Genomic DNA, 20,923 nt, shown 5'->3' on the forward strand with positions numbered 1-20,923 from the left:
CATAATAATATTGACCCGTCAGCCCACAAATGCATTGGCCCAGTGTGACAGATCACTGTATCAGGCCTGGGGGCTTTGGGATCTGCAGGTAGGGAGAGAGGTGGTTAAAGGCAGCAATCGCTAAGGGTTGATTACAGTTGTTGAACATCATGGTGTCTCTTGGAGGAGGAGAGTGGGCAGGCAGGGGGATCCCAGGTAAGTCCATGTTTCCAGTAAAAGTGTCAACAGGCACAATGAGGCAGTGCTGCTTTTCACATTTAGCTCCAAAAATTGGTAACAGGTACATTTCTTTAGAAAAGCCTGAAGCTCTTACATCTCACAATGCTTTGCAGGGTATCATCGATGTGCAGTGTGCACAAACCGAGAGTAAAATGAATGTCAATTTTCCATGTTAACCACCAGGGCAGAACACAGCATCGGCGTATTTTCAAAAAGTTTAAAGCACCAGTCCAGCAAATCTCTGCTTTCGTGTAATTTTCAACAAAGAGATCCAGATTTGCAACAAAATGTAAATGGTTTTATTTTTTTGCCTGTGCTCCACGTCTCCACCAAATTCCAAAACTGTTCAAATTACTTTGCTGACAGACAAATGAACATGAGACATACTTTCACCAGGGCTTTACAATCATAATACTTTGTAATTCACAATTCAGGAAAATCTTTAAGTATATTTATATATATAGGTTGGTGATATTTCTATCCAGATGTGGTTTTCATCACCAAATTTTCCATGAATTCCTGAGACAAGAAAATCCTGAAAGCATTCATTAGGGACTGAACACTGCAGAACGCCCGTCGAAATTGCAAGACAAATATTAATAACTTCAAACTAAGAAAATAAACCATGAATACAGATGACGTAACCCAGAGATGTTTCCTTAAACAGGGATACAGCACAGAATTGATACAGAAGCACAACGAAGAGCAAAACAAAACAACATTTAAGAGAGCAAACAATTATCCATGGACAACTGAATCATAAGAGGCTAACTGCACGGGAGCAAACTTCGAGGATTTAGAGGGAATACTGTAAATACAGGTAGGCGATCACAGACGCAGAGCTGAGAGTAATGGTCAGCAGAAGAAAAGGTCACAACCTGGAAGGATGGTGGAGATTCTGAACATTTAGCTGAAAACAACAGAAGCAAAAGACAGTAAGTGCAATTATATCTGAAATAACATCTTAGGCAACACAAGTGCAACATTGATAGGCCATTCAATATGTTTACAAGCAGGTCTAGATTTACAGATAACATGGTGGCCACGACAAAAGAACCCATTGATGAATCCGTCAGCTTTAACAGAGGTGCTCAATTTGCTGACAAGATATTTGACTCCGCACAGACCACGCCCGCCACACACATTAACCAGGTAAAATACGTATTTAGGCTGAATGTTTTTTTCTTCAATTATTTTTTAAAAGTCAGGTCAAGGCTCCAAAAGCCCAAAGGAGATATAAGGGTGGCGGCTCACAACAGTTTTTGTTTGCTGGATCATTTTAGTTCAGCTTTCCTTTTGTTATATTTCTTTCAGTTCAAAATGTGTTAATTACATAAATAAAATGTCATTTTCTCTGTAGCACTTCATGGATTTCATAAGCAGCACACCTTAGTTGTTCACACAAAGCATAAAAGTAAAAAACAATATATACAGTGTTATCTTCATTTTAGATGTCAGAAAGTATTTGCGGCTCCCAGTGTTTTCTTTTGCGTGGAAACCGGCTCCAAATGGCTCTTTGGGTGTTAACGGTTGCTGACCCCTGGTTTAAACCTTTAGTGTGTTTTCAGCATCATCTTTGAGGTCCCAAAACAAGCATATCAGCCTTCAATAGTGTCTCAATTCTGTACCCGCTGTTTGTCTATCAACAGTAAGAAGAGGCCACACAGAACATCAGTACCTTAAAGTTTACAGTGCACTTATTCTGGGTGGTAAAACACTATCAAACTCTTTAATGTTTAGTTGTTTATTTAGAAAAAAAAGATTAAACACTCAATTAAAAACTTAATTTAACAATAATTAAGATTTTTGTAATTTTCTAAAGCATTTTTTAAATTAATGCAGTAAAATGGACAGCCTGATGCTCTGAAATCAATTTACTAATAATGCATATTTTATGGCACAATTCATTATTAAATCACAAAGTGGTTGATTTAAATGTGCAAGACTCTTGGTCATCCATGTGCTGTCACAACTTACATAGAGGTCATGTCATTAAGGGCATGGTCCAGTTCCTCACTGATGGCTTTGTACTTGAGCTTTTGTGCATAAAGTTCATCTGTGGGTATAAACACAGACAAGAGACAAAAGTGAAGAAAGAAAACAGACAGTTTGAACAAAGAGGCTGAAACTGATCTGCAGAAACATTCACAGTGAAATACTAAGTTATAAAAAAATGAACTAAGCAGTTCTTTCTTAAATAGAAGAGTCCAGTTAATAAGAGTAGCCTTGTTTTCTGTGTTAGTGCTGCTCACTGTCTTGGACTCTTCATCACAACTGAACGTACTGGAGACATCCTCCCATACATGCATGTATGCCTTGCCTGCTAGCATCTTGCACCCTGCTGTTATGTGCTGGATTGTCTCTGGGGCATCTTTACACAGCCTGCACCTGGGGTCTTGCCTGGTGTGATAGACCCCAGCCTCTATGGATCTTGTACTCAGAGCTTGTTCTTGTGCTGCCATGATTAGTGCCTCTGTGCTGTCTTTCAGTCCAGCTTTGTCCAGCCACTGGTAGGATTTCTGGATATCAGCCACCTCCTCTATCTGCCGGTGGTACATACCGTGCAGGGGCCTGTCCTTCCATGATGGTTCCTCGTCTCCCTCCTCTTTCTTGGGTTTCTGCTGCCTGAGGTATTCACTGAGCACTCGGTCAGTTGGGGCCATCTTCCCAATGTATTCTTGGATGTTCGTTGTCTCATCCTGGACTGTGGTGCTGACACTCACCAGTCCCCGGCCCCCTTCCTTCCGCTTAGCGTACAGCCTCAGGGTGCTGGACTTGGGGTGAAACCCTCCATGCATGGTAAGGAGCTTTCTTGTCTTGATGTCAGTGGCTTCTATCTCCTCCTTTGGCCAGCTTATTATCCCAGCAGGGTACCTGATCACGGGCAGGGCGTACGTGTTGATGGCCCGGATCTTGTTCTTACCATTCAGCTGACTCCTCAGGACTTGCCTGACCCTCTGCAGGTACTTGGTGGTTGCAGCTTTTCTAGCGGCCTCTTCATGGTTCCCATTCGCCTGCGGGATCCCCAGGTACTTGTAACTGTCCTCTATGTCTGCAATGTTGCCTTCTGGTAGTTCAATCCCCTCAGTTCTGACTACCTTCCCTCTCTTTGTTACCATCCGACTACACTTCTCCAGTCCGAACGACATTCCAATGTCATTGCTGTATAGCCTGGTAGTGTGGATCAGTGAATCGATGTCTCGTTCACTCTTGGCATACAGCTTGATGTCATCCATGTACAGGAGGTGGCTGACGACTGCTCTGTTCCGTAGTCGGTATCCGTACTGTGATGACTCTGCCATTATGAGCTTTAAATGGAGCCAGGAAGCATTTAATCACAATGCGTCTGTGCTAATAATTGGGTATTGGGTATATATATATATATATATATATATATATATATATATATATATATATTAGGGGTGCAACGATATTCGTATCGATATTGAACCGTTCGATACAGTGCTTTCGGTTCGGTACGCATATGTATCGAACAATACAACATTTGTAATTTAATCAACTTTCCTTCTGACGATGCTGTCTGTTTTGAGCGCTCAGTGAATCTGCGTTCGACTACTCCGCCTAGGCTGCACTGTCGAGCGCAGATCCACTGAGCGCTCAACACAGACAGCATAGTCAGGAGGAAGAGCGCAGGGCAAGCTAGCGAGACAGAAGTTAAGCTCTCCTTGCAACATGGACCTCCCCCACCCTCATTCAGATCTGGCGTTTGGAATTATTTTGGTTTTCATGTGACGTATGACCCTGAAGGTAAGCGCGTCATGGACTAAAGTAAAACAGTATGTTGGATGTGCCATGCAATGCTTAATTACATTGGTGTGAACTAGTGTGTTAGCGCAGTTAGCTCGTTAACGTGTTGGCCGTCTAGCCCCACGCACGGCGGTAGCTCGTTAACGGAGATTTGCCGTGTTGTGGCGTTAAGGTCATTTCAAGATAAGATAAGATAAGATAACCTTTATTAGTCCAACACGTGGGAAATTTGTTTTGTCACAGCAGGAAGTGGACAGTGCAAAAGTTATGACGCAAAAATTAGAATACAATAAGAATAAATACAGTACACAGCTGTACAGAATAGAATAAAATAATATACTATATACAGTAGAATAAAATAGAATAAAAATATACAATAAGATAAAAATAGAATACGAATGCTATATACAACTGAGTAAAAATACAACGATGACAGAAAGGATTATTGCACTTAGTATTATTGCATATGTATGGATGTGTGTGCTTGATCAGTTAAAGTCTTTATTATGGAGTCTGACAGCAGTGGGGAGGAAAGACCTGCGAAATCTCTCCGTCCCACACCGTGGGTGCCGCAGTCTCCCACTGAAGGAGCTGCTCAGTGCTGTCACAGTCTGCTGCATGGGGTGGGAGACGTTGTCCAACAGGGATGACAGCTTAGCCGCCGTTCTCCTGTCACTCACCACCTCCACTGGGTCCAGAGGGCATCCTAGAACAGAGCTGGCCCTTCGGATCACCCTGTTCAGTCTCTTCCTGTCCCCAGCAGAGATGCTGCCGCCCCAGCAGACCACACCATAAAAGATAGCAGAAGCCACCACAGAGTCATAGAAGGTCTTCAGGAGTGGGCCCTCCACTCCAAACGACCTGAGTCTCCGCAGCAGGTACAGCCTGCTCTGCCCTTTCCTGTAGAGGGCGTCTGAGTTATGAGTCCAGTCCAGTCTGTTGTTCAGATGAACACCAAGGTACCTGTAGCTGTCCACAGCCTCAATGTCCATACCTTGGATGTTCAGTGGTTGCAGTGGAGAATGCTTGTGCCTGCGGAAGTCTACCACCAGCTCCTTGGTTTTACTGGCGTTGATCTGGAGGTAGTTCAGCTGGCACCAGTCCACAAAGTCTTGAGTCAGTCCTCTGTACTCCTTGTCGTCCCCATCAGTGATGAGGCCGACTATTGCAGAGTCATCAGAGAACTTCTGCAGGAAGCACTGGGTGGAATTGTGGGAGAAGTCTGCAGTGTAGATGGTGAAGAGGAACGGAGCCAGAACCGTTCCCTGTGGGGCCCCCGTACTGCAGACGACCCTGTCCGACACACAGCCCTGAGTCCTCACATACTGTGGTCGGTCGGTGAGGTAGTCCAAAATCCAGGTAGTGAGGTGATGGTCCACTCCAGAGTTCTCCAGCTTGTCCTTCAGAACCGAGGGAAGAATAGTGTTGAAGGCACTGGAGAAATCAAAGAACATGATTCTCACAGTGCTTCCAGCGGTCTCCAGGTGAGCGAGGGAACGATGTAGGAGGTGAATGACGGCATCATCCGCGCCAATGCCAGGCTGGTAGGCAAACTGAAGTGGGTCCAGTGATGAGCTTGTTAGGCGCCGAAGCTGAGCCAGGACCAACCGCTCCAGGGTCTTCATCAGGTGGGATGTCAGAGCCACCGGCCTGTAGCTGTTGAGGTCCTTGGGGCGTGAAGTCTTTGGCACTGGTACAACACAGGAGGTTTTCCAGAGCTGTGGGACTCTTCCCAACCTCAGGCTCAGGTTGAAGAGGTGCTCCATCACCCCACACAGTTGGTCCGCGCAGGACCTGACGACCCTCGAGCTGATGCCATCTGGGCCCGCTGCCTTCTTGCCATTAATCCTCCTCAGTTCCCTCCTAACCTGGGTGGTTGAGAGAGACAGGCTGGAGCCTTGTGTTGAGTGTGTATTGGATGCTGTTGTTGGGGGTGGGGGGGAGTGAGCAGGGTGAATAGAGGAGGTGTGAAGTGTCAGAGGTGGAACAGCAGCAGTGGGGGTGGGTGAGTCTGCAGCCGATGTTGTAGACTGTCTCATGGTTGAATCAAATCTGTTGAAGAAATGATTCAGTTCATTTGCCCATCTCACATCCCTCCCAGGCAGAGAGTTCTGCTGTTTGTGGCCTGAGATGGTTCTGAGGCCTCTCCAGACTTCACCAACGTTGTTTTACTGAAGCTGGTTCTCCATCTTCTGCCTGTAGCTGTCCTTCCCATTCCTTATCAGTCCCCTCAACTCTCTCTGCACCCTTTTCAACTCCTCTTTGTCTTTGGATTTGAAGGCTCTCCTCTTCTGCTTGAGGACAGCTTTAATTTCTGGGGTAATCCAAGGTTTGTTGTTGGAGAAACACCGTACAGTCCTGGTAGGTACGGTGTTATCCACACAGAAGTTTATATAGTCAGTAATGCATGTAGTAAGGCTGTCGATGTCCTCTCCGTGGTCGTCACAGATCACCTCCCACACAGTCGACTCAAAACAGTCCTTAAGAGCCTCCTCGCTCTCCTCTGACCATCTCTGTACTGTGCGGGTGGCTGGTGGCACCCTGCGCACTAAGGGCTCATACACAGGGACAAGGTGCACCAGGTTGTGGTCAGATTTGCCCAGTGGAGGGAGAGGTGATGAACTGTATGCCTCTTCAGCATTGGCATACAGTAAGTCCAGTGTTTTATTGTCTCTGGTTGAGCAGGTCACATACTGGGTGAAGGTGGGCAGTGTGGAGTCCAAAGAGGCATGATTGAAGTCCCCTGATATTATGAGAAGGGCTCTCGGAGATTGTGTTTGCAGTCTGCTGACCACTGAGTGGAGAGTGTCACAGGCTGCATCCGCGTTGGCCGAGGGGGGGACATACGCTGTTATCGCGATAACATGCGAGAATTCCCGGGGCAGATAGTACAGACGCATGCTAACGGCTAACAGCTCAATGTCTCTGCTGCAGAGTTGTTCTTTCACAGTGATGTGCCCAGGGTTACACCATCTGTCGTTCACAAAAACTGCCAGTCCCCCTCCTTTCCTCTTACCGCTCTCTCTCGTCCTGTCCGCTCGCAGCATCTGAAATCCCGGTAGTGTCACGCTTGTGTCCGGAGTTAGCGGTGTTAGCCACGACTCCGTTAGCATCATGATGCTACATTGCCGGTACTCCCTCTGTGACCAGGTTAGCGACGTGAGCTCATCCATCTTATTGGGCAAAGATCTTACGTTTCCAATGATTACAGAAGGAAGAGATGGTCGATAACGTCTCCTTCTCGGGCGACGGCGCTCCTTCCCAGCACGACACCCCCGTCTTTTCCTCCTCAGCTCGCTGGGAATGTCGGGTCTGTCCGCCGGCAGTACCGCTGCGGGACGCAGCGCTAACAGCTGATCCTTACTGTAAACAAAGGATCCCTGCTCTGGGTCCCCAGACACGCGTGAAAAAAGTAGAAATAAACTAAGAAAAACGACCAGAACTAGCACAAAACGGTAGAACATGGTTGCAGAGTCTAATTACTGATACGTTAGTTATAAAAAATTACGAGAAGAAAAGATAAGAAAGAAAGAAACTCAGATTGAGCAGAGCTGCTGTAACAGGCACACGGGGGGCGCCGGAAGATTACTGACGCCGGAAGATTACTGATTACAACGAGATTAACCTGAAAGCACTAGTGGGAACACAACGAATATGACTGCACATTTACGCCGACATCATCCTAGTGCAAAGACAAAAACAACAAGCATGCTACTAACTTTAGCCGAGTCATTTAGACAGCTGTTAGCACGTGATTCTCCTTATGCTGCTGAGAATATAGCCCAGAAGAAGCGGATAGTATAGCTTTTATTTTGGAAAGAGACATTTCTCTGTAATAAACTCTCTTTTCCAAAGATGAGTGATTCCTCAATCAGATACAGGGCTTGCAAAATCGCTAGCCCGACGTCCCGGAGCTAGCGATCTTTCCAGTCGGGCTACCAAAATTCTATCTCTTCCCTGCCCGTCGGGCTATTGTAGGAAAAATATATGTCAATGCTTTTGCATTCTTTCAGAAATGTAGCTGGGTAATTATGTCATTGGCATCGGTGAGCCACTGTCAATATGTGACATATTGAAATCGCGTTTGAATTTGCGCTTGTTTTTTTGCTTTCACTTTGCAATGACAGCACTGATCTGTGAGTGATGATAATTTGTGCACCAATTCCTCTGACATCGTCTTATTAATCGTTAGCTTACTATGCAAACATGACAAGTGAAATCTCCCGCAGCTTAAACATGTGAGAGGTTGATCGCGCAGAGAATCGCTGAGCTTATGTGAGTCGTGTGTAAAAGTAGCAGTATATATATTTTAGTTCTGCTGAGCCAAATAAGACAGGTCGGGGTGAAGAAGTGACAGCCAAAGAAAAGCTTACCACAAAACGGAGAAGTTATGACAAATGAGACTATAAGGCAAAAAGAAAGTGCAGCTTTATGGTTTCATGGACAAAAGAATTTCTGTGGCTGCAATATGACGAGCTAAATAACCAGGGGTGCACATAAGTGGTCCGCAGGTGCGCATTCGCTGTCAAAATAAAAAACGCGCACAAGGGTTAGGGTTAAATTTAAAAACTGTACTTTTGAGTTAAAATATATATTTATAATTTTAATAAATGACAAATTAAAAAGGCATGAACATTTTTTTGTATCGAAAAAATATCGAACCGTGACACCAAAGTATCGAACCGAACCGAACCGTGCACCCCTAATATATATATGTGTGTGTGTGTATATATATGTGTATATATACACACACACACACACACATATGTATATATATATATATATATACATATGTGTGTGTGCGTGTATATATATACACGCACACACACACACACATATATATATATATATATATATGTGTGTGTGTGTATATATATATATGTGTATATATATACACACACACACACATATGCATATATATATATATATATATATATATATATATATATATATGCATATGTGTGTGTGTGTGTGTGTGTATATATATACACACACACACACACACACACATATGTATAAATATATATATATATATATATATATACATACATATGTGTGTGTGTGTGTGTGTGTGTGTATATATATACACACACACACACACACATATATATATATATATATATATATATATATATATATATACATATGTGTGTGTGTGTGTGTGTGTATATATATACACACACACACACACACATATATATATATATATATATATATATATATATATATATATATATATATATATATATATATATATACATATGTGTGTGTGTGTGTGTGTGTGTGTGTGTGTATATATGTATATATATATACAGCGAACGAAGGCTGTCCAAAGTCGTAGACTCCTCCGAATGCAGCCGACAAATGCGTCCTCCTTTTCCCCGAATTTGAAGGATGGGTCGGGTGTGTCCTTCGTGGTTCACCATATCCCAGAATTCATAGCGCGGCCCAGCCAAACTCCAGTTTCTGGCAATGGCGTCCGCTACTAAGTTTTAAAATTACTCTTATTATTCTTTCTGGGTCACAAAATAAACTTTTAACATATTTTCAGGTGAGAAAGTAGTTGTGTAAACTTCAAATATCTGCTCGGTTTATCAAGATATCGCATATTTGCAAAAGTGTGCCGACATTTTCGGAGACGTCTGTTACCCACCAGCTCGATAGCTAGCCGGGAGCTCGAGGGTCACTGAAGCCGCCGAGAATGGCACAACTCCCGGCACATCATTTTCAGATCACCGCAGACTTTTGCTACTCAGGTTAAACGTAATATATAAGTCACTTAGACAACCTAAAAATGTTATTGTTGGGCTTTTTTCAGTGTTTTATTTGTTCGTGAGTAAATCGGTTTGGCTGAGATTAAAGTTATTAGATTAGATTAGATAAAATAAAACTATTAATCCCCCGGGTGGGTTCCTCCTTGGTTTTCACACAGCTGACTAAACGTCAAACAGAAAACTGATTAAACAGAAGTATGAGACAGTCGAGAATTTACACCAGTGTCTGGTTATATTTTAGATAGCAAGAAGCAGACGGACGAGTTTATTAAACTCCACCGAGAACAGTGGTGACGCTGATCAGAAGGCTGGACCGTCCAATTCCACAGCCGTTTACTTCCGGCCTACCCGACCTTCTGAGGACCCGGCCCACGTAGACCACGAAGGCCGGGTCCTCAGGAGGATGCAGCCCATGAATTTGGACATGACCATAGCATGTTCTGACTGAGAGATTTCTGAAAATATTAAAACGTACAGCTCTGCTATCACTTCCAACATAAATGAAGACAGGAAAGTAAACAGCAGTGACGTTTGTAGGGTTACTGAAGTTGGGCTAGCTGCTACTGTATATAATGATGTGCTACGTGTCGCTAGCGACACAGCTATGTTAGCATAACAAACACAGTGAAGCTGGAGGATGAACGCTAACTTTTTTCCACTGGATAATGTTAAGGTTCCTGATAGTTAGAGACAAATGCAATCGCATGGCAGGATGCTGTAAACGGACCAAACTTCAGTCAGGAGAACAACTGAGATAATCCATCCACAATACGAGGTTAGTGATTAATATACTGCAACAACATGGGAACAGAGCAGCTGCCAGAGAATTCAACATTAATGAATCAATGGTACAGAAGTGGAGGAAGCAAGAAGAATGAGTTGAGTAAAGTGTGACTTATTTGACTGTTTTGTTTCGCTTAGTGCGTCTTATAATCTGGTGCACCTTATGGTCTGAAAAATACGGTAATTAAAGGGTGAACTTTGTTGAGAAATGAGTGTTTTACCTTCCAGATCATCAATTGTCTTCTCCAGCTTGGCCACAGATCTCTCAGCAAACTCAGCTCGCGTCTCGGCCTGTTAAAGCAACAACTTTTGATCAGACAACGAAGTTGAAGAAGTAACAGAAATGCAGCAGTATGTTGACCTCTCAAAGCATCAAAAATTTAGAGCCCAGCGCTCATTTAAATGTAGAAAATATTTTAAATAGATAAATAAAATGATCAATAAATCCAGCATTTAGAATATCTACAGGTCATTTTTCTTTCTTGCTCACCTCTTTCAGTTTGTCAGTTAGGATCTTAATTTCTTCCTCATACTTGTCCTCCTTTTGCGAGTACTGTGTGGAAGGAGAAGATTATTCAGAGGGTGAGGTCTGCAGGATGGTGAAGTGTCACAGCGGGGCAAGGAGATACTTGGTTTGACTCTAAACCTCCCGAGTGTACTGTGTCAGCTTCTTTATTGTTATATGTAAAAAGTCACGTTTTGAAAATATATGTTTACTCTCAGTGTCTCTGGCCTTTCCTTACCTTCTCAGCCCTGGCCTCCAGGGACTTTAGGTTATTGGTGACATTCTTCAGTTCATCCTCCAGCTCAGCACATTTACTTTTAGAGTTTTTAGAAGACAAAAACAGGTTGGTGCAGAAAACTCACAGTTTAAATGTTTGCCATGACATGTAAAAAAAACCCTGTAAACACTTGAAGCAGTGCTCCTAGGAAATAATTGCTTCTGTCCTTCAAAAAACCCCAAACATGAGGCAGGTAACACGGTATATGTACTCACGCCTCAGCCAGCTCTGCCCTCTCCTCTGTACGCTCTAACTCTCCTTCTACAATCACCAGTTTACGAGCAACCTGAGGAGAAAGTGTGAGAGTTTAAGGTCCTGCACCGTGGATTTGCTATTTTTCAGTATTATTGTAATAACAACACAGAGGTAGATACAGTTACCAGCTCCTTTCAAATGTCTTTGGTTCCTAAAGAAAGTGCATCACTGCAGCGGACTGCAACAGACAAGAACAAAAACACTCGCCTCCTCGTATTTGCGGTCAGCCTCCTCAGCGATGTGTTTAGCTTCCTTCAGCTGAATCTCCTGGAGCTCCATCTTCTCTTCATCTTTCAGAGCTCTGTTCTCAATCACCTTCATGCCTCTGTGCAGACAAACCATCCTTACTTTCTGACAATACAAATACACTGCTAAACATTTTTAACCCTCGTGCTTCGTTCATTTCATGTAAAACAATTTTGTGTTCTCGATCAGATATAGAAACTATAATAATAGATGTATTATCACTGTATGTTGTGTTAGATTTTTGTAATCAGCTCACGTTCTTGTGAGCATGACAGCCTTTCTAAGTCTCATTAATCTGAAAAAACATCTGGATTAGTTTGACTGTAAGAAATGATCAGATGAAACACAGTCTACTGTTTATCACAGGCTACTTTGGATAAGTTACAACGTTAAGAACATTTGTTTTTAAACCATTTCAAATCTTTTATAGTCACATAAAGCAACACCTGTTGTGGTCCTGGCCAAAAGTGGACGGGAATGTTTTATTTGTGTGGCTAGGAAATTATCCCAAAACTGCACTTCTGACATATCTTTATGCCATGTTTAGACTGCTTGATTGGCATTTACTTTTTGAAAGGGCAGCGTCCCCTGCCGGTGGCCAGACACTGTGATGTTTGGACTTGGACATGAGTGATGAGTGGCTGCTATTCCACGCACTCGTCACAAACCTCTAATCACTGCCAGTTTGTCTTGCTGATGATGACCCTGAATAGTATTGTGGCTGTCAAAGCGAATCGCCCATAACAACATGTAAATCATGTTTAATTAATCAGGAACAGTTCAAAGCATGATTCGATGGCCATCATCGTCATCATCATTCCTCTTTATCTGGATTATATTCCGTGCCATCTTCAGCTTCTGATCCATCCTCACTGTCAGTTTCCTGGCCTCTCTCCTCCTCACCAGTGTGGTGATCAAATATGTAATCAAGAGCCTCACTTAGGTCATGGTGCTGCCACACAGTGACCTGTCACCATAGCTACACAGTGTTTTCTGTGGGGCAGATAGGATTTGATGCATAGAACAGTTCATTTTGAAAATCTGTCAGCTAAATATAAGAACGTGGTGTTAATAACCTCTGTTTAGATGCTGCTGCCTTACATATGACTGGGAGGAAGCTAATAATAGACTGTGCAATAATACACAATTAAAAAAATGAGTATAGCACCAACTCAATGAAACTTTCAGATATTGACCTGATCTGTTAAGTAGCAAAGGGGATTGTTTGAGCTGCTTTGGTCTTAATAAAACTAACAAGTGCACCAGAGAAGCAGGTTTAACAGGTGGAGGCCACTGACTCTTTCCCCTCCTCATCTTTTCTGAATGTTTTTTTTGGTACTTTTTAGTTTTGCATTTGGCTGGTGTTGGTGTGAGTACCAGTAGCATGAGGCGATACCTTGGCCTTACAGAGGTTACACAGATTGTCCAATTGTAAGGACGCCTGTTTTCTGTTGGACTCGTCAAGGTTGTTAGTTTGGTCGCTATTTCTAAGTTTGTTAAGTAGTTTCATTGTAGCCACGTGTATGTAGCTAGTTGAATCATTTGCATTTCTAGTTACTTGTTCCATTTCGTGTCCTCGTTGTCTTGGTCTCGTCTGTGTTCCCCCCAGCCCGTCATGTCCCTCGCTCTCTCGCTCCTTGTCTCATGTGCATTGTGTTCAGTTTTGTTTCCCCTCTAACGTTTGTCTAGTTTGCTCCAGCTGTGTTTCTATGCATCTCCACTTCTCTTATGTATACACTCTGTCAGTGTCTCTTATGTTCCAGTCATGGGTCTGATGACCTCCAAGTGTTCCTGGTTTCTAGTGTACCCCCAGTTTAGGGTTCCTGTTTAGTTCCTGGTGCCTGTTTTGTATAAAGTTTGATCAGCCAGTACAAAGATCTCGCTTGCAGTTTAAATTTCCATCTGCTTCCATGGCTGCACTAAGCTCAAATACTCAGTAGCTATTCAACATCTATGGAGTTTTTTACTGATATATTAAGATACATTTTCAGTCCCAGGTCTTTTTTGTGTGGTTCTAGCACAGTATGTTCATGAACCATCCAACGGGAAAAGTGTGGTCACTGACATTCAAGCTGTTCCTATAACGCTTGACTTGTGATACTCATCGCAGAAGAACAATAGAGGTCACAGCAGAGTCACCTCTCGCTCTCATCTGCAGCCTTCTCAGCTTCTTCCAGTTTCTGCAGAGCTGTTGCCAGCCTCTCCTGAGCGCGGTCCAGCTCCTCCTCTACGAGCTGGATACGTCTGTTGAGGGAAGCCACTTCTGCCTCTGCCTGAGAATACAAGGAGCAGATTAATTAGAAAAACAGTCTGTTACATACGCTGCACATGTCTAACACAGTAAAAGCAGCATTTCCTGATAGAAGTGTATTGCATGTTATTCCAAAGAAGTGGATAATATAATGTGGATGTGGACAAAGCTTTTCCAAAGAATCTCTTCAAATAACCTTTTTGGTTTTCAGTGAGTTAGGATGATGTACTCAGCCAGAAGCTTATCGTGATACAGTGCATGTATTCTCTCTTTTTCCACATTTTGTCTTATTACACCATTATTCCATTTGCTTGAAATTTTCTTTTTAAACATATTTACAAATATTAGATTTAACAGGTCTTAAATCAAGTCTTGGCTCTATAGGTCACATAAGGACAGAGTAATCATAAAGTGACTCCTTTGTTATCTGGACTGTGTGCTTAGGACCTTCGAGGCCCAGAGCAGTTTGGAGCCGGTTGCCACCATCATGCTTCACTGTAGAGATGGCATTGGCCAGGTGATGAGCGGTGCCTGATTTCCTCCAGACATCATGCTTGGCATTCAGGCCAAAGAGCTAAGTGTTTGTTTCATCAGAGCAGGGAATTTTGTTTCTCATCGTGCGAGAGTGCTTCAGGTGCCTTTTGGAAAACTCCAACTTACTTTTACTGAGGAGTGGCTCTGGTCTGGCCACTCTATGATACATACCTGATTGCTGGAATGCTGCAGAAATGGTTGGGGTGTTAGGGCGAAAACAGGGTGCCACTGTTGGCCGAAGACAAAGGAAGACTCAGCAGGGAAGGTGAGTTAGGAGGCATCGAGAAAGACAGAAATGCAGGAACGTGGAAAAGAGTAAGGAGTCCGTATGGACTACGGCTCATGAAGGGAGATATTATGAAGAGAAGGAAAACAGACATATTGTGTGTACAAGAGACCAGGTCGAAGTGATGAGGCCAGTAGCATTGGAGGTGGATTCAAACTGTTCTAGAGAGAGAACTCGATTATGGGTCATTTTGAAGGAAGTGTATACGAATAGTTCTGTTCAGGTGAAGCGTCTGTCAGACCGGAGCATTAGTTCAAAGCTGTACATGAAATAGGTGAATGTTAATGCGTGTGCTGCACAGTCAGAAAAGTTGAATATAGTGGTAATGAGTGGTAACTGGTGTCAACTTTAACAGACATGGGAACACGGGTGATGAGGAAGTGATTTCAGCAAAGGATGGAAATGACTGGTCAATGCATGTTTCAAGAAGAGGAAGGAACACAGGGTGGCATGTTAAGGTGGAGGAAGGTGCACACAGGTGAAATACATCTTATGCACAACTGGCAATCTAGTGGACATATGTAACCTGGTCTGCAGGTAATAATAGGTGATAGAAGCCTCTCCACACACCTTAATGAATCCAGTCCCTGCATACAAGCATGTCCTAGGACTTCGTTTAATGTGGTCAGACAGAACCAGACCAGGAGCCCTATAGACTCACACAACCCTGGATTTATCCCAAATATAACGGATACTTGATTTAAGAAAGGGAAAGATATGGGTTTGGTTAAATATTTTGATTTACTTAATGGGACCAATTAAAAAGGTTTTGAAGATTTGAAAGAAAAAGGACTGACAAATAAAGACTTCTGTAGATTTTTACAAATAAACATAAGATTGAAAGTATATTTAACAGAAAGATCTGTGTCGGGTGTTCTGAATGTTTTCCTAATGGTATAAAAATCTATTTCAGGAATTAGACCCATTTCTAAAATATACCAAGGTTTACAAGCATTGAAAGGGCAAAATAAAACAGCTAGAATAACTCTTTAACCAATTAAAGAGCAGGTATAAGTGAAAAGATGTAAACACAAAATACAGATTCAAGTACAAGTACACAAACAGTGTCTCTGCTGAAAGCACAGCTCTCACAGATTCCACAGCTGCCAGTTTCATCGTGCAACGACAAAATTTACTGAACCAGCAGCACACGAAGACCAGAATTACGATTCACATTTCAACAACATTAACAGCAATTCTGTCTTTTCTGTCTTGCTACCAAAAAATCCATCTCGATAAAACCACATTTCCTGCAGAGCTCAAGGGCTTGAAGGCAGTTTCCATCATGAATTGCTATTTTCTGCCTAACTGACTTGTTCACGCACAGATACATTATGCACTGGAGTACTGTTGTGTACAGTATTGTGTACTTTTGAGTTCTTTTGGTTTTGCAAAAATGACGACTGCCAAGAAAACCTCATTTCTGCTTTTTGATACCTAAGAAATTTCAGCTGTAACAGATGGCGCCAGATTGCAAAATGCTTAGCTATGTCTGTCAAGAGTGGGACCCAGTTACAGGACTCAAACACGAAGAGGGTAAACTGGAAGAAGCAGCTTTATCTCTGTGGAACGAGTAGTGAGGAGAACATGGAGCATTGAGAAACACAGCCAGTGGACAACACACCAGTGAGGAGAGGGAGACTGAGGCCTTAAATACACACAGGATAATGAGTGGATGGGAAACAGGAGGGAACACAGCAGGAAATAATCAGACTAACAGGAAGGGAGGAAGCAAAACTGAACACACTGAGCACAGGATGAGAGACTGCCAAAATAAAACAGGAAACATACTAAGACGCAGACTAAGATATACAAACACTGGGACAGGGGAGACAGACTGAGAAGATGGAGAGGGCGACTGACATGACAGGCTGGGGAGAACACAGACGAGACCAAGACAACCAGGACACGAAAGGGAACAAACAATTCAGAACTGGAAATACAAAATGATTAAAGTGGGAAGAACAAGGAAGCTAAACAATACCAGAACTGAGAAACACAGAAACACTGAGTCATGATGTTTTCTCAGTGATCTGTGAGTGGGCCCATCTTTCTGCTGGTTTTATGACACAACAATCTGACCACAATGGGCTCAACAGACACTGATTTGCACCAGGATGCAATCACCATCCAATGACAAAAGTGGGGAGAATGTGAGTGAGTTCTTTGTGGCCTCACTTCAAATCAGGACATTTTGCTCCAAAAGATAGTTGAATGCAGCAAATTCATGGTGAAAGTGCAGGCAGTGGTAGTTCCCATATCCAGGAAACATCTACAGTGTCTACTTTTTAGGTTTTTCCAACTTCTATCGCTGGTTTATCGGAACAATAGCAAAGTCTGACTTTTCTTAAGACGCCTTTCTAGTGGAATGTCTCAGCCTGGGAAACCTTCGACCATCTGGAGCATCTGCTCGCCTCTGCGCTTATTCTTGCTCAACACACTCTAGTTCATTGAGGAGGTTGACACTTTGGATTCTAGATGCAGTGTTGTCCCAGAGGGCTGCTGATAAAATGCACCCCTTGGCTTTCTTTGCTCATCAGCTGTCACCCACAAAGCACAATTACAACATGGGGAGGTGAGAACTGCTGGTGGTGAAGCTGGCGCTGGAAGAATGGAGGCACTTGCAGAGGAAGCTGAAAATCCCTTTGTTGTTTGGATGACCACAAGAAATGATCAAACTCACTGCAAGCCAGGTGGTCTTTTTCTGGTTGCCCAGTTTAACTATACAAACTTCTACCTCCCAGACTCGTGGAGCACCAACGCAGATGCTCTCTCCCCCCAAAGAGAGTGAACCAATCCTCCCAGCCTCCCTCGTCGTTGGATCACCTGGAAGATCGAGTCGCTGGTCAGTGCCGCGCAGCAAAACGAGATAGATCCTCAGGCTGAGCGTGTCCAGTGGTCTGTAATAATATCTGTGATTCATACAGAATGGCAGCCATGGCTTGTGCTGATGAGGTCATGGTGATAATTATGAATCAAGAGAATATAGAAAGATTAAATTACCATAAGAAAAGGTCCTCTGCTGAACCACGGTGAAGGTGGAACCTTTGAACATTTATTGTTAGCCTGCTACAGAACAGCAGGTTTTATCATTGACAGCAAACTAAAATCTTTAAGCTATGGTTTATTTGAAGGACTACTGATGGATAGCAAAAGAGATTTATTTTGGTAAATCGTGTCCATAATCAACACTCTGGAAAATGAGAGCTAAAGAATGATTAATAGTGATATTGTCTTTAAAGACAGATAAATTCCCTTTTTCCTGGAATATTTTAAATATTTGTATAAATATATCTATGTTTTTGCACGATTCTCATCCGATGTAACTGCCATATCTTTTGAAGAAAGGGTTTTTGAAAATGGTTTTGATTGTTTGATTTAAAATCCAGTGTGGTGCTGTATAGAGGCAAAATTACAAAAAGTGTGCCACTGTCCAAAAACATACGGACTGTAGCTAAGAGCTAAATTAGTGGACTGAGTTTCTGTAAGTAATGGCTCGACTGGTTCGACTGGTTCGGCTGGCTCGACTGGCTCGACTGGTTCAACTGGTTCGACTGGATTTAATGGGGTCAGCCATTAAACAAAAGGACTCCACCGCCTCACCACTTGTGTGCACCTGTGGGCACCAATGACTTTCTGATCATAACATTGGACATCTGTCCAAAAGAGGTTTTGAACACTTATTTGTATGGATAACATAAAACAAATAAACATACAAAAATATGGAGAAATAGAAATAACTATCGCTTCTCTCAGACGAAATCTCCCCGTTTCCTCTTCTGTCTCTGTTTAGATTTAGTCAGTTTCTGTGTTATTTATGGGTTTTTGGTTAATTCCTCTTCCTCCCTTTGAACATTACTTTCCTCGTGTCTGACCTTCTACTCCTGTCTTGTCTTTCCTTGTGTATGATTATCTGCCCCACCCTCTTTTCTGTAGTTTAATCCGTGTCTGACTTTCCTCAGTGGTGTCTCATTTCTAACCACCCCTCAGTGTGTGTATAAAAAGTACTTTTGTCATATCATCTGTTTGTTTTCCATTTGTTCCCCATCTCTTTTCAGCCTCTTATGGCCTGCATTTGTATTTCACTTCAGCGATGTCTGACAGAGAGCCCGTCCTGTGAATCTGACGCTAGTTTAAATTCTCAAAGTCAGTGTGTGAAAGAGAACCATTTGGATGGACACCTTTGAGAACTAAACATTGTAGCACGAGCTGAAGGATGAAAGTAAAACAGGTGGAGAAAGGTGAGTGCAATAGCCCACTGGTTTATGATAGTCTAGTTCTTATTGTGCTGTGAGAGCCACAGTGAATGAGCCTAAATTAGGCTACATCCATTAAATAAAGGCCGTCAGTTACTGTGATCTGGGAGGCATGGGTACCTAAAATGGACTTGAACAATTGTTAATCTCACTGCCAAGGTTGGGTGGTTGACATCAGAGTTAAAAAGGGCTCTGAATCCCCCAACAGCTGTGAGACGTAAGCATGATGAGAATGGAATGCAAGGCTGAAACAGGAACTCAAACTGGCTTGGTTTACACTGGCCATCAGTTCATGCTGTGTGAGACACAATGCCACCACTGAGAGAGCTCTGTATCATGTATTACAGTTTCTTGGCCTTCCCAGTCATAAAATAGGGAAAAAAATCTCCCAAAGAGTCACATCCACGTCAGCACCCTGCTAATCTGTTTGCTTTGTGGAAGAGACATATTTTCTTTTGTATTTTCAGAATGTAAAGGTTGGTCAGTAATCAATAATGTGGTATTATGAAATGCACCAAACACACCACTGTGAATTAGTTTTACTCACATCAGCAGCTTTCTTATCAGCAACTTCAAGCTTCTCCTGAGCATCCTTTAAGGCCTCGGAGTATTTATCAAGCTCATCTTCTGTTGCTTTCAGCTTCTTTTGCATTTGTATAAGCTCGTCTTCATGCTGATAGCGTGGGACAAGAAACACAGGGTTAGATTTTAATGTACATTTTTGGACAGACTTTCCTCAGCAGCAGACTCAGGTCCTTGTTTGACTACCATCCACCAAAACCACAGATAAAACATAACTGGGTCTCTGGAAGTCTCAAAAAGTCATCTTTCCTATTTTCATTCATTCATTGGTACAAGATGCTAAACTACACCACATACTAAGCTCATATAAACCACCAGACTGATGAGTCCGCTTCATGTGATTTGCACCTGTGTGACCTACCTGCTTGCTTCTATCTTCAGCTGCTTTTCTGTCCGTTTCAGCCTGTTCCGCCTGATCCAGCGCATTTTCCTTGTCCAACTTCAGCATAAGCATTTTCTTCTTGATGGCCTCCATTTTTGTTGATGTGTAATAGCGTTTTCCTGTAAAAGATCAATACTAATTGGTGCAGAACCTGAGACTGGCAAACTGGAAGAGACACCAACTCTAACAAAGCAGCAGACTATTTATATGACAGACAAGGAGACACTCCCCCAAAATCACACACAACTGTACCCTGCAGATTAGCTGGAAGATGAACCTCCACACAAGCACCTCAGAATATCTTTGATCTGCTCTTATCATGTAGCTGTGAAGAAGGAGGAAAAAACAGAAATGAAATGTGTTTTCAGGACCACTTTTGTCTGTCCTTCCATGCACATACATGGACAGTGTTGGTTAAGTCACTTGAAAAAAGTAATCAGTAACTAATTACTGATTACTTCCCCAAAAAAGAAATCCCATTACTTTACTGATTACTTATTTTCAAAAGTAATTAATTACTTAGTTACTTAGTTACTTTTTAAAAACACGATTTACAACCTGAAGAGGTGATAAAGCGATAGATCTTTCAGCCCAATTCTACTTTTTCTGCATAATCCATCATACAAAATGTAATCAAATGGAAAAGTCTCTTTTTAAAACTTGTTTTATCAGTTTTAATCTTTTAACTTTATGCATCAAGCAAAACATTTAATTATATGCAACATTCTCTGACTGGAAGAAATTAGTTTAACATTTAAAGCTATTTTCTGCACATTCCAGCACATAAAATAAAATATTTTTTGTG

At 42.5% G+C, this 20,923-nt stretch overlaps 1 protein-coding gene across 2 annotated transcripts; it reads right to left on the reverse strand.

Annotated features, from left to right (window-relative positions):
* Positions 1-503: 503 nt before the first annotated feature.
* Positions 504-20,288, reverse strand: LOC147304557 (tropomyosin alpha-1 chain-like). 2 transcript variants are annotated; one of them, XM_086280023.1, is made up of 10 exons: positions 20,098-20,288; positions 19,702-19,827; positions 13,967-14,100; positions 11,789-11,906; positions 11,542-11,612; positions 11,288-11,363; positions 11,035-11,097; positions 10,766-10,835; positions 2,197-2,275; positions 504-1,129 (listed from the first exon to the last, which is right to left on the reverse strand). In XM_086280023.1, exons 1-10 carry the CDS (start codon positions 20,209-20,211, stop codon positions 1,126-1,128), a joined length of 855 nt encoding a protein of 284 aa, XP_086136149.1. In that variant the 5' UTR covers positions 20,212-20,288; the 3' UTR covers positions 504-1,125. The 2 variants fall into 2 exon arrangements, with proteins under 2 accessions (XP_086136149.1, XP_086136150.1); XM_086280024.1 differs by lacking the exon at positions 504-1,129 and having other exon boundaries at positions 2,193-2,275.
* Positions 20,289-20,923: the final 635 nt, after the last annotated feature.

This window comes from Aulonocara sp. 'chitande type north' Nkhata Bay, linkage group LG22, assembly GCF_057382095.1.
Source record: "Aulonocara sp. 'chitande type north' Nkhata Bay isolate Kocher_YH1m ecotype deep benthic linkage group LG22, A_spYH_male_GT1.1, whole genome shotgun sequence".
In the NCBI taxonomy this organism is placed as follows: domain Eukaryota; kingdom Metazoa; phylum Chordata; class Actinopteri; order Cichliformes; family Cichlidae; genus Aulonocara; species Aulonocara sp. 'chitande type north' Nkhata Bay.

Bases quoted from the DNA above. Each gene is read 5' to 3' on its own strand.
- LOC147304557 (XM_086280023.1), bottom strand. From the start codon at position 20,211: ATGGAGGCCATCAAGAAGAAAATGCTTATGCTGAAGTTGGACAAGGAA. The intron at 19,828-20,097 runs GTAGGTCACACA...CCACGCTATCAG, and splicing joins CTGAAGATAGAAGCAAGCAG to CATGAAGACGAGCTTATACA. The intron at 11,364-11,541 runs GTGAGTACATAT...AAACTCTAAAAG, and splicing joins AGGGCAGAGCTGGCTGAGGC to TAAATGTGCTGAGCTGGAGG.